Source organism: Saccostrea echinata, unplaced genomic scaffold (assembly GCF_033153115.1).
Source record: "Saccostrea echinata isolate AGI-Se365-2 ecotype Australia unplaced genomic scaffold, CSIRO_AGI_Sech_v1 ptg000030l, whole genome shotgun sequence".
NCBI lineage: Eukaryota > Metazoa > Mollusca > Bivalvia > Ostreida > Ostreidae > Saccostrea > Saccostrea echinata.
The window spans coordinates 31,346,996-31,361,510 of NW_026889779.1; the positions used below are offsets into that span (position 1 = coordinate 31,346,996).

Consider the following 14,515-nt stretch of genomic DNA (forward strand, 5'->3'; position numbering starts at 1 on the left):
TTCTGGTGGCAGTCAGTTATTTACGTAGCGGTCACCAGAAACTTATCTGGCCTCCAGATAATTTTTTTTTTCTACCTAGCACCTACCGGCTTCCGTACTAGTCATTGTGATGAAAAAAAATCTAGATGATCCTTGTGCGTGACATTTAAAGGTCACTAGCTTTTCTGGCTGCCTCTATTTCATTTCCTGTTTCATTCACAAATCCAAAAGAGAGGTTGCAAAGGAAATACTGTAAGAGAAAACTTTAAAAAAAAAAAACAAAAAAAACTTTATGCACAGACTCCACTCCATGACTCCACTCCACTCAACTCCACTCGGCTTTTTACCCCAAGCCCTTGTTACTTGAAAGTGAATAATAACACTACAATTATAGGTCTACAATGTACTATAGGTTTTTTTCATTCCAATCAATGAAATTTTTAGTCATCGTTTTGAGTGACATTCTTTACATTTACTTCTACGATTCCGGAATTTTATTGATTGTCCATGGTATTTCAAGTTTTATATTTTCTCCCATTAAGAATATTTAGATAATTCGTGGCTGAAGTGGGATGCTGAGAGATGAAAATTTTATACATTGCCTTGGTTTTAGGTTTGTTTTAGATGGAGATTTTGATATACTATAAAAAAAAATTATTATTCATGCCGAAATGTCAACAGTATTATCACAAGTTCAATGTTTTGTTTTTTTGCAAAAATGACCCGTATCATTTCTATGGGTAGTCAGAATTGCCTCGATTAAATTTCATAACTGAAACTAGAAACATGCATTGTGTTATTGGTGTATGATTTTTCAGATGTTCTTCAGTGTAAGACTCTTGAATGAGAAAGTTGCGTTGAATTTAAAGTAGAAAATTGAAATTAGTGTAACATACAGTCAGAGAGAGGGTAGTTAAATAAAGCTTGAATAGAATTTATGATTTAGAATTTCCAGAAACCTATTCAAATTCAAGGAAGTTTCAGTAGAGGAGATATGGGTTGTTGAATGTGCATGGGTTAATTTTTAAATGTTCATAAGTGAGATTTTCCAATTCAGGGGTTGATTTTTTTCTTGAAATCCTACTAGCCCAGGGGCAACTGATCAGTAAAAATTTACTAGCCCAAATCTCAAACTAACTAGCCCCACAATTTTCATGCAAAATGAAAACATAAAAAGTGTCAAACGCTTTTGTGACAGGAACAAATTAACTTTAGTTAAATTCTCAGTCAAAAGAAACCAGTCTACATAGAAAAGCTACGTTAAACTGATGATCGATAATTTTTTTGTTCTGCTAGTCCAACAGACTCAATCTAATTAAAATTAGATGTTCCGAATCCGCTACTGCTTCTCAAACATCTAACAACATCCCATTCGGGGTCACGTCAGAGCGACCTTTCGATTGCCCAATGAAATCGCCGTCGTCGAAATCTTGGCTTATAGTTCGGATGCGTTTCTTTTTTTTACTGCCAAACATAAACGCCCGAGTGGTTTCGTAGTAAACAAAATATGCATGGTAAAGACCGTGCTATATATGAATGTGACGTGCGAGATATATAGTAGTTTGTACATTTTCGTTTGCGTTGTTCAGGTAAGAATGCCAGATTGGCGGACTATACGTTCAATTTATAACAAAATTACTTTAATTCAACGTAAGACAGTCTACTGAGCATCAGTAATATAGAGATGTAGCCGTGGAACTAATTTTAGAATTGTATACAAAAGGTTGAATCTGATTGGCCAAAATTTTTATGTTTATTCATCATCGAAAGGTCGCTCTGACGTGACCCCGAATGGGATGTTGTTAGATGTTTGAGAAGCGGTAGCAGATTCGGAACATCTAATTTTAATTAGATTGCAACAGACTATTGTTACATTTAAATTAGCTAGCCTGAGTCTTAAAATGACTAGCCCCAGGCATCGGACTACCGTATATTTCAACCCCTAGTGTTAATTTAAATGCACCAAATTATGTAACAGGAAAGGAGAAATTGTATAACTGGACCAGGAATCAAACCTAGGACCCCTGCATCACTAGTTAGGCAGTCTACCAACTGAGATTTCCAGGCCAATATCCATGGCCCAGACCATTACATTCCTCCCTATTTAAATTGCCCTTGCCCTCGAAGACACAATCCAAGTTCTTATTTGCTCCTCGCAGGACTTTTACCTGCAAGTCTTGGGGTGGTCAACAGTACAAAATTATGTCACAGGAAAGGAGAAAATATATGGCCGGACCAGGAATCAAACCTAGGACCCCTGCATCACAAATCAGGTGCTCTACCAACTAAGCTACCCAAGCGGATATCCATGGCCCAATTAAATCATTACACAATAAACAAAATAGGATCCAGTTTCTTAACCCCAAACAAAAGGAAAAAAAAGTATATTAAATTGTTTACCACAATAGTCTCATGGGTAATTTTGTATTACCATTCGGAATTTCCAGAAACCTGTTCAAATTCGAGGAAGTTTCAGTAGAGAAGATGGTTTTTGTTGAACGTACATGTATATGGGTTATTTTTAAAATGCCCGTAAGTGAGTTTTTCCAATGTTAATTATTGTGGCTAAAAATTATATTTTACGTACCTGTTGTAACCCCCCCCCCCCCCCCCCCCCCAGCGCCCCCCAACCCCTCCCCTCGGTGACAATGTTAAATAGATGAAAGATTATTAAATATTTAAATATTTTCCTTTTTACTAGGCCTGCTTATTGGAACCATAAAGTCACATGTAATAGAACTTGATCAAAGGTAACTGATATTCTTCTCATCACAAGTGGTCAATCACTAAATAATCAATTGACAAAACATGTAAAAAGAGACTAATATATATTTTTTAAATTTTGCTGAAAAATGTTCTATAAAAACATGGTGTGATTGTATTTAAAACATTAAAAAAAACACAATTGACTTTGAAGATGAAAATTGAAATGATTTTTGAATATATGAAAATATTGTATATAAACATATTGACAAATTTAAGCTTAGTGTTTAACAAAATGACGTGAATCTGATTCCTTTCCAGCTTTTTAGAGAAAAAGAATGAGGGAATGTGGTTAGTTGAGGTGAGCTTTAAAAGTCCAATGCTTAGAATCTGTATCATTTCTATGTTATAGGCTATGCCAGCTTGACAAATAAAGTGGAAAACACTACGGTCTAATACTGAAATAGATACATGTGTATGTGCATGTTATTTAGGACACATTATATTATAACAAAAAATGGGAAGCATTGGTTAAGATAAAAAGGTGTGATCATTTTATCAAATTACTACATGTGAGGCATATCTGAACATGCACTGTAAATATAGTATACATTAAGACAATTTAAATTCCAAGAAGTTTAAGAGTTTAATTTTGCCATGACATTGGCTTTTTTTTTCTTTTATTTTTGTTTAGTTTTATGCCCCATGGTGTGGTCACTGTAAGAAATTAGAACCAATTTATCAACAAGTAGCCAGTACACTGAGGAACCACCCTGTTAATGTAGCCAAGCTGGACTGCACACGCTTCGCAGCAGTAGCTTCAGCATTTGATGTGTCAGGATTTCCAACCATTAAATTGTGAGTAAAAATTTTTCAAATCATACAAAATATTAAAAAATAAATTACTATTACAAATTTTCTGAAAAAATAGCTGTTAGATTGGCCATGAAATCAGTAAAATTCAAAAGTTTTTTAAAAAAATTATAAAGGGCATACTTATGATTATAATGTGATGGCATAATTGTTTTGGATTCTTAATGTGAGAAAGTAGCAAATGATTTTCAAAAAATCAGATAGATAGTTGACCAAAGAACTATTGATCCTTTTATTCAGCATAAATGGAGACACAATATATACACATCGTGGTGAACGATCGGAGGAAGATATACTGGAGTTTGTTAAAAAGGCTAGTGGGTGAGTTTACGGTGGCAAAAAGCATCTAATATAAATAGTACAATATATGCACCATATAGTGAAAAATTTAAATATAAATTAGATACTATAGTAACATTGTAACTCCTTTGGGATTATTTGTCAGTCAGAGTTGTGTTTCTTACATTTCATATCTCTCTCATGTTCCACTTTTTGGACATGTCTATCTAGTATTTGGTGAAATACCAAAATGTATATTTTGCCCAATTTTAATACTTTCAGCAATTTTTTTTATTTCTAAAGTCAGAAAAAGTATACAAGTAATGAAATATTGCACTTTAGATAATTTCTTACAGGGTAATATGTCACGTTGTTCTTTTCTGCAGGCCGCCTGTGAGGAGTATGGCCAGTATAGGAAAATTTAATGAGGGAAAACAAGAACACAAAGATGGTGTCTTTTTTCTGTATATTGGGGATGGAAATACAGAACATGATCTATATGTAAGATTATATATGAAGTGAAAGATTATATATAAAAGTTGAAAGATTATATATGAAGTTGAAAGATTATATATAAAGTTGAAAGATATACATAAAATTGAAAGATTATATATAAAGTTGAAATGTTTTGGTACAAAATAATATTAGAATAGCCACATAGATTCTTGATATTTTTATTGGTTCTGCTCTGATAGCTGTTCAACTGACAATATTTGTTTACAGTAATATGATATGATTTTAAAATACTGAATCTTTTCCTATACATGTTTTTTTTTTTTGGCGGGGGGGGGGGGGGGGGGGGGGGGGGGGGGGTATATGACTAGATATTCTAAGTTGTTCAAGTTTTATTTACTTTCGTTCATTTAGAAAGCATACTCAAGTGTAGCAGAGAAAATGGCAGCTCAGACCTACTTCTATGCTGGAACAGAGAAAACATTATCAAAGGTTTTATTAAAAGTCTTATTTTAATTCCAGGATACATTGAAGCTCATATAAATTTTTTTGTAAAAAGAGCAATTTGAAAATGAAGCTCTGACTGTTTATAGCAATGTTTCAACATTTGATTTTTAGAAAAACTTCACAAATTTGAAGGTTTCCATTAATCATTAGAGATCATCTTTAACAATATACAAGACATGAATGTTAATTGACGATGAAACTTAAAAATTGCTTTTGTTGGAAACTATTTGTAAATTGTACAGTAAGTGAAATCAATCTATCTTTTCTTGATAGGATGTTAAAGTAACAAAAGTTCCAGCAGTCTTAGTTTTAAAGGATCAGACTTGGTTTGAATATTCAGGTAAAAAAATAATTACAGGTAAAAAGAAACCAACAAAGGACAACCTAATTATACCTGTTTGAGCTTGATGGAAGTACTATATAAATGTGCAACTGTATATAACCAAGGCATAAAACTATTATAGCCTGTTACTTGCTCCAAAAATCCTTAAGTTGTGTCAAGTTGTTTAATGACTAGGTATAATTCTCAAGAATATCAGATTTGACAGTGAAAATCAATAAAAAGGAAACCACATGGTTCTAATCTTTGATATTTATATCATGGGATAAAACATGAGTTGATAATATAAACTTTTGAAGTAAATTACATGGATATTTGTAAGCCTTGTGTTTCAAATTCCGTTCTACTCAGCAGGGCCACAAATCAGCCTTGTAGTATCAGGTGTTTAGAAAATTAGCAGTATGTAAAACACAAATATCAAATAAACCATGTGATAGAAATGTTCTGCCCAGACATAAAGGAATTTAGGACAGAGTTTTAAAGCCATTCCTCTGTCTATTTAGATTTCAGATTTTATAATAATTCTGACAGTCTGATAATAAGTATACACGTGTTTTGAACATGTCAGCAATTATTAAGTGTATACTTCACAGTTTTTATATGTTTACTTGCTCTCAAGTTTGTGTATCCAGCAAATTACACTTGCTAACCAAATATGAATTTTGAGATGCTGTTTATTTAAAGTACTGAATAAAAGAGGTACAAGATAACCTAATTTTAAAGATTTTTATATGCTCAAATGCTATTAATACTTCAAAGTTAACATTTTTTAAAACAAAGAATTTCAAAAAAGATTATTAAAGTCAGCCCAATCAAAACTGATTTCTTCTCAAAAAAAATTTTACAATAATTTAACTTCTTATCCAGAGTGACTGCACTGATCTTGGCACAGTGTTTCTTAGGAGTCTCAATAATGTCTTATTGCTTAAATTTAAGAGAAATATAATGTAGAGATTGCCACTATGATTTGATAGACTGAACTTTTTTTTCACCACATATTACCAATTTTTTGCAAATATTCAGAAAATGTCAAATATGTTTTTGGTTTTGTTTTTCTAAGTCAACACTTCCTACTTAGTCTTCTTGTTCTCTATATTTATATCTGATTGCTAACTTACTCACTAGAAAGTGCATATTTATTCAATATCTATGGTAGAAAGTTCTTTAAGATTGATTTGATAATAGGAAAACATTGAAAGAAGTAATACAGGAAAAAATTATAAAATGAACACACATATAAGGTAACTATGATATATATTTGCATTTTGAAGATATTTTTACATGTAGAATCATTCCCTGTTTTCCTCTATAGCACCTGATAATTCCATATCATCTTTGGAACAATGGATAAATGGAGAACGCTTTACAGCATTTCCTAAGGTGTCAGGAGGAAATATAAATGACATGGCGGAGACTGGAAAATCCTTAGTAATGATTGTTATTGATCCAGAGGATAGAGAAAAGTCTGATCTCACACAAAGGTAAGTCATGTAGAGGATAGAGAGAAGAAAGATCTCACACACAGGTAAGTCATGTAGAGGATAGAGAAATGTCTGATCTCACACAAAGGTAAATCATGTAGAGGATAGAGAAATGTCTGATCTCACACAAAGGTAAGTCATGTAGAAGATAGAGAAAAGTCTGATTTCACACAAAGGTAAATAATGTAGAGGATAGAGAGAAGAAAGATCTCACACACAGGTAAGTCATGTGGAGGATAGAGAAAAGTCTGATCTCACACAAAGGTAAATCATGTAGAGGATAGAGAAATGTCTGATCTCACACAAAGGTAAATCATGTAGAGGATAGAGAAAAGTCTGATCTCACACAAAGGTAAATCATGTAGAGGATAGAGTAAAGTCTGATCTTACACAAAGGTAAGTCATGTAGAGGATAGAGAAAAGTCTGATCTCACACAAAGGTAAATCATGTAGAAGATAGAGAAAAGTCTGATCTCACACAAAGGTAAGTCATGTAGAGGATAGAGAAAAGTCTGATCTCACACAAAGGTAAATCATGTAGAAGATAGAGAAAAGTCTGATCTCACACAAAGGTAAGTCATGTAGAGGATAGAGAAAAGTCTGATCTCACACAAAGGTAAATCATGTAGAGGATAGAGAAAAGTCTGATCTCACACAAAGGTAAATCATGTAGAGGATAGAGAAAAGTCTGATCTCATGCAAAGGTAAGTCATGTAGAGGATAGAGAAAAGTCTGATCTCAAACAAAGGTAAATCTTGTAGAGGATAGAGAAAAGTCAGATCTCAAACAAAGGTAAATCATGTAGAAGATAGAGAAAAGTCTGATCTTACACAAAGGTAAGTCATGTACAGGATAGAGAGAAGTCAGATATCGCACAATGTAAGTCATGTACAGGACAGAGAAATTTTATCTTACAAAAAGATTAGTCATAAAGAGGATAGAAAAGAGTCTGATCTCTCACAAAGGTAAGTCATATAGAAGTAAGAGAAAAGTCTAATCTCATGCAAAGGTACCATAAGTTATGTATAGAATAATGAGAAGTCTGATCTCGCCCAAAAATTAGTTGGGAATGGATACAATATAGTCATATAGAGGATACAGTAAAGTTATTTAGAGGAAAAGTATAGTCATGCATGAGAATGCAGAATAGTCTGATCTCACACACAGATATAGTCATACTGAGGATACAGTATAGTCATGTAAATGATATGGAATAGTCTGATCTCTCACACAGATATAGTCATGTAGAGGATACGGTTTAGTCATGTAAAGGATAAAGAATAGCTGATCTCACATAATCATGTAGATGATACAATATAGTCATGTAGAGGATACAATATAGTCATATAAAGGATAGTTTAGTCATGTAAAAGATAAGGAATAGTCTGATCTCACACACATAGTCATGTAGATGGTACAATATAGTCATGTGGAGGATACAATATAGTCATGTACAGGATGCAGTATAGTCATGTAGAGGATACAATATAGTCATGTAAAGGATAGTTTAGTCATGTAAAGGATAAGGAAATAGTCTGATCTCACACACATAGTCATGTAGATGGTACATTATAGTCATGTGAAGGATACAAATGAATATAGTCATATAAAGAATACAGTAAAGTCATGTAGAGGATGAGTATAGTTATGTATAGAGAATACAGAATAGTCTGATCTCTCACACAGTTATAGTCATGCTAAGGATATAGTATAGTCATGTAAATGATATGGAATAGTCTGATCTCTCACACAGATATAGTTATGTAGAGGATACGGTTTAGTCATGTAAAGGATAGAGAATAGCTGATCTCACATAGTCATGTAGATGATACAATATAGTCATGTAGAGGATACAGTATAGTCATGTAGAGGATACTGTTTAGTCATGTAAAGATAGGGTTCGAATAGTCTGATCTCACAGTCAGAAGTAGTCATTTAGAGGATGCACAATGTAGAATAGTCTAATCACCAATGCAGATAATTTCTGTCAATTATCTCTCACACAGGTGAGTTTTTTCTTCCTTTTGATGGAGTCAAGAAACTTCAGCTGACAATAATAAATAACAGTTTTTTTCAAGAAATTCAGTAATCTTTTGAAGCTAAATAAAACTAGAGGGAAGAAGCAATCTACCCATTCTTATACTAAGTACATACATGTATTTATATACATGTTTATTACAGTTGACGTAATGATTATACTTACATATGAAGGGATGCATATGGAATGCATAATAAATTAAACTATACTGAAAACCACAGGATTAAAATAAGTATTTTATACATTATATTACATAACACTTATTTAAAAGTATTTAGAAGAGATGTGTGAATTTTCTTCCAGAGCTTTAATTTCTCTACTCAGTTTATGTGGTTGATTTAAGGAATAGTAGAAACAAAATACTATTAAATTAAAGGTCAAAAACAAGTATATAGAGAGGTGATACAATTAGAGATAGACAGATGTGGGAAGTCAAGGTTAAGTAGATTTAGTTTTTTCATGAAATAATGAAAAAACAGGTGCTTGTAAGGTTTCTGAAGATATGTCAAGTAGCTAGTTTGTATTCTCTTAAACTACTTCAGACTAATGTGATGGATTTTTAAGATTATGGAAGGCTGGGATTACATTGACCAGCCATTGGTAACTGGTTATATGAAAAAAAGTGGTTTTCAAGGTAGGGCAGTATTGTGTTTTCTTACTTTGATCTGTTTTTGGAGAACATAAGATCAATGCTCTATTGGTTATTTCAATATCTCATGCCTCTACTCCCAGTTCACTTTCCCTAAATTTGAACAAAATGATGTACTGTAGTAAATGTAAGAAGAGGAATGACAGCCTAAAAAAGTTTCAGGATAACAATGAAACATTGGATAATAAATAAGGCATTCAAGGATAATTGTAGTGTATTCTCTCAAAAGTGTTGGAACACTTGGCACCAGGTCAACTAATGCCCCCAAACACACTGGATATTCTGAGTGACATGCCCTTTGATAGCTTTAATTGAATCAACTGATTTGGCTTGTATTACCTGGTGTGTATTATTATACCTGTGTCTTGTACCTGACTGACCTGCCAATTAATTGACATGCTTTATTAAACAATGGCGCCATTGATTAAATACTTGTAGAGGTTTAGAGCATATTTGTTTTCAATTAACTTTTTGTTTGAAGTTTCAAAAATAATTTTATGAAGTCATCCAAACAGTTATTTATTTACGCACAGATAAGCCAAGGAATGTTTTGATATAAGTATTGTTATCAAGAACACAGATATTGCCTAACTTCTTTAAGTTTACTCAGTTTATTTCTATGTAATTTGTAGGAAAATATTTATGAAAGAATGACGGGCATATCACATCTCAATTGCTTTTATGTAGAGGTCATAGAAGTCTGACAACTTCTGTCATAGTAGCTTTGAAAGTAGAGAAAAGTTACTTAACACACAAAAACATGAAATGGACCCCTAGAAAACAGGCCTAACACTGCATACTAATTACTCTGTACCCTTTTCTCGTGTGAGTGCCACCCTTAACTATCAGTTACAGAGAGAGGTCAAGTTGCGGGATTGAGTTTTGTCACAATGGCTTTTGGTGTATTGGATGAATTTCCTAAGTATCTGTGACAATTTTTAATTCAGTTGGGTGGATTCGTTGTAATCTTAGACAACAGAAGAAATGATTTGATCACTGTTTAATCCAGAGTAGAAATTAGTGTGTACTTTTCTAAACTATTTAAGAAGAAGCATGAGAATTAAGGCTTTGGACACATAAATTTAATGAGAAATAATCAGGTAATATCCCTGCACTCTAAGATCAGGGAGACATGCCAACTATCAAAAGACTCAGCAATTCACATATTTTGAAAAAAAATTTGTGCTCTGAGTGTTCAACTTCTTGAGTTCAGTGCAAGAGTTAATGAATGAGTAATAGAATATTTATTTTGTTTTTCACATTGTAAAAAGAAATGATTATCACAAACACTGCTATGTGAACATGCACTGAATGGAGGGATTATTTGTTATTTACACATATATTGTATTTACAAAAAATCTGGCCATGTGTTAATCTTCAAAATTTGAAATATTTTGTCTAAGATCTTCCAGTTTAAGTAATTGAGTTTACTTTGCGGTTTAAGCCCACTCACTATTTAATTTCCATTTTATTACAGAGATTAGATAATGATCCACACCAGGGGCTTCAATACCTTGAACTTTAAAATTTTTCTTGGATCTTAACAGTCATTGCTATCAACAGTTGACTAATCCCCCTGTTGAAACAGTAGCTTTTTTGAAGCGTTAGTAATTACAAATAATGAGTGGGTGGAAGAGACTTAGTATTTTAAGGACACATTTCATTATGAATCAACCGCACAAACCCTTCACATTACAACCCGATACATTATCCCCATATTCTTAGACTATGTGTCAGATACAGCTTGTCAAACTTAATGCACCTCAACTGGTTTAAGAAATATCACTTTTGAGAGGAGATTTTTGCATTTTTATGATATATGCAGAGTGTTTATCACTTGAGATGCACACAAAATGCTGACATGTACATTTAACAGCATACTCCCCTTATTTCTATACTTACAAAGATGATTTTGAAATATTTTCTATATCAAAGATTTTTCTGGGAGATAAACTTGTTTTAGATATCTTTTTCATCTACAAGATTTCTTGATCTGTTAATGTTATTAAAAGGAAGGAGGAGAAATTTGGAATCTTTTTGGCTGTATGGTCTCTCATATAATTCCAGTGTCATTACTTTTTACTGTAAAACTTGTCAAATCAGGATGCTGTGTATTCCGAAATCCTATAATGATGAAAAGTTTTGTATCTATCAATAGGTTCAATTGTTTTTTGCTCACATGAGCCAAAGGCTCAAGTGAGCTTTTCTGATCAAAATTTGTCCGTTGTCTGTCGTTGTTGTAAACTTTTCACATTTTCATCTTCTCCAGAACTACTGGGCCAATTTCAACCAAACTTGGCACAGAGTATCCTTGGGTGAAGGGGATTCAAGTTTGTTCAAATGAAGGGCCACGCCTTCTTCCAAGGGGAGACAATTGTGAATTCATGAAAAATTTATGGCATCTTTCAAAAATCTTCTTTTCAAGAACCACTGTGTTAGAAAATATGAAACTTATGTGGAAGCATCCTCAGGTAGTGTAGATTCAGATTTGTTCAAATCATGACCCCCAGGGGTAGGAAGGGGCCACAGTGGGTGATCAAAGTTTTACATAGGAATACATAGGGAAAATCTTTAAAAGTAGTGAAGATTTAAGTTTGTTCAAATCATGACCCCCGGGGGTAGGGTGGGGCCACAGTGGGCAATGTTTTACATAGGAATACATAGGGAGCATCTTTAAAAACCTTCTTCTCAAGAACAGCAAACCCTTGATTGGTCATATTTACATGGAAGCATCCTCAGGTAGTGAAGATTCAAGTTTGTTCAAATAATTATCCCCATGGGAAGGGTGGGGCCACAGTGGGCAATCAAAGTTTAACATATGAATACGTAGGGAAAATCTTTAAAAATCTTCTTCTTAAGAACAACAAAGTCTTGTTTGGTCATATTTATATGGAAGCATCCTCAAGTAGTGTTGATTCAAATTTATTCAAATCATGGCCCCTGGGGGTAGGGTGGGGGCACACAGTGCCACAATGGACGATCAAAGTTTTACATAGGAATATATAGGAAAAATCTTAAAAAATCTTCTCAAGAACAGCAAAGACATGATTGGTCATATTTATATGGAAGCATCCTCAGATAGTGTAGATTCAAGTTTGATCAAATCATGACCCTCAGGAGTAGGTAGGGGCCACAATGAAAGTTTAAACTTGTAGGAAAAAAGTCACAGTTAGTCAAAAAAAAGGCATCCTTAGTTAGTGTAGATTCAATTTTGTTCAAATCATACCTCCTTCCCTTTTAGGGGTAGATTGGGACCAGCACTTATGCATTTAAGCATTGCAATACTAAACTGATTTTTGCTTTTTTCTTAGCCACAGTGCTCAGGTGAGCAATGTGGCCCCTGGGCCTCTTGTTTTTTAAAAACGTTGTTTAATCCAGAATGTTGTCTTATCCAGCAAATTTCTTTGGAACAATTGGTGTCTGGATTAGACAAGTTTTTACTTTATATATTGTTGTTGAAAAATGTGCTTTATAAATAAAATTAATTTCATTACAATGTGTATCGGTAATGATCTTCTTATAAAAATTGAAATAACTGTATCTCACTTCCATTCTCAATGATTGTGTAGTACGGGGCAGTGCTGCGAGAATATTCCATTATTGGCATCGAAAAGTTTTTTGATTTGCCTAGATGGCCGAGCGGTCTAGCGTGATGTTCCTGTACTGCTAGGAGACAGATTCCATAGGTCAAGAGTTATAAAAGTCCTTATAAAAGTGAATTTCTTTGTGCTTTCTATATCCAGGGTGTTTCATAATATATATATATATATATATATATAGAGAGAGAGAGAGAGAGAGAGAGAGAGAGAGAGATTCTGATTCTGGTTAATTAGCAAGGAGTATATTTTATTCAGTAAATACTTACTACTTTTACTACTGTCATATTTAAAACCCTGATTTGAATTAACTGTGAAATCACTGATTTTTTTTTCAAATATATAACAAATCAGCACTTCTTGTCGACCACAAAATGAAACCTCCATGAACCATTTCCTCTAAAAATTAGTCCCTATGAAATTATATGAGATTTTATAGGACTGAATAATAATTTTACAAATTTTAGAGTGCTTTTACAAGAATTCTGTTTTCAAAAATTGAAAAGCTGCTTTGAAATTATGCACTGCATGACACCATTGAGACATAGATGGACTATAATAAATGCCCGTGTGCTCAAAGATGAAAATATTCATCCTCAAAGATGGGCATATTTTAGTTGGTTTGTCTGTGTATTTTGTATTTAGGTTGTAGATGAACATGAGGGCTTTAGTTCAGGCGTCAAATAATGTGTATGCCACTGAAGGAATTTGTAGCCTCTGGTGGCATGTGTTTCATCAAAGCATGTGTTTTTAGTCGTAAGTAACTAGGGGGAATCGAAATGTGCATACTTTTGTCAGCCTGATTATTTTTAGTCCTGGCTTTCATGTTTGTCATCTGTAATCATCTTAAAATTCATTTTGATTAAATGGATAGAGAAAACCTGATACATGTATGTAGCTATTCTCAGGACTGTAAAAATGGTCGATTTCTGTCAATATCAAGATTATAAATGAAAAAATGAGTATAATTGGCAATTGATGTCAGCAAAGTTTGTAAGGAAGTTCTCGTTCTGAAGGACCAGCAGCGTCTTATCTTTTTATAACTCTTAGCTGCTTTTACCCTTCTCACGTCTTTCATAGAATTTTTTGAAACTATTTTTTTAAACTCTTTGAATTGCAGAGGTAGAACCATCCAAAGAGGGTTCATTCAAGCACATCTCTTATCAGATCCAGATCAAAATTAAATTGTCTTTGTCTCATCGGCCTTAAATAATCAAGTTAAGAGAACATTTATATTTGCAGAAAAGAACAGCAAAAGGTCAAATAAGTTAAATATACTTTTAAATAGATGAAGAGGTTAAAAAACAAGTTCACAATTACTATAAAGTATTTTCTATATGCTGGGTAGAAGTGGCTATGCAGATTGGCTTCAGTCACATCCACATATATATGTATAATGTATACATGTATGTCAATTGCAAGGGTTTGTCAATTTTATATAGGAACTATTTACATTTGTAGATGGAGTTAAAACATGTTTCAAAGAAATGCATAGAACTGACATTTATAGCTTTTGAAGTTCAATCTGTATAACTTCCAATAATGTGTGTATTGGACTTTTTTTTAAATGGTTTTGCATTTGGAGGAGATCAATGGTTAAGTGTTGTAAAACTGATA

General features: G+C 33.2%; 1 protein-coding gene across 1 annotated transcript in view; it reads left to right on the forward strand.

The window, feature by feature from the left end:
• The first annotated feature begins 526 nt into the window (after positions 1 to 526).
• The window catches only part of LOC133197712 (protein disulfide-isomerase TMX3-like), a 79,625-nt gene continuing 65,636 nt past the window's right edge, over positions 527 to 14,515 (forward strand). The window contains exons 1-9 of the mRNA XM_061333880.1: positions 527 to 592; positions 2,681 to 2,729; positions 3,004 to 3,043; positions 3,377 to 3,540; positions 3,796 to 3,876; positions 4,221 to 4,335; positions 4,702 to 4,779; positions 5,068 to 5,134; positions 6,447 to 6,615. Of these exons, the coding sequence (XP_061189864.1) occupies positions 562 to 592; positions 2,681 to 2,729; positions 3,004 to 3,043; positions 3,377 to 3,540; positions 3,796 to 3,876; positions 4,221 to 4,335; positions 4,702 to 4,779; positions 5,068 to 5,134; positions 6,447 to 6,615 (794 nt within the window). The 5' untranslated portion in view covers positions 527 to 561. The remainder of the gene's footprint in view (positions 593 to 2,680; positions 2,730 to 3,003; positions 3,044 to 3,376; positions 3,541 to 3,795; positions 3,877 to 4,220; positions 4,336 to 4,701; positions 4,780 to 5,067; positions 5,135 to 6,446; positions 6,616 to 14,515) is intronic.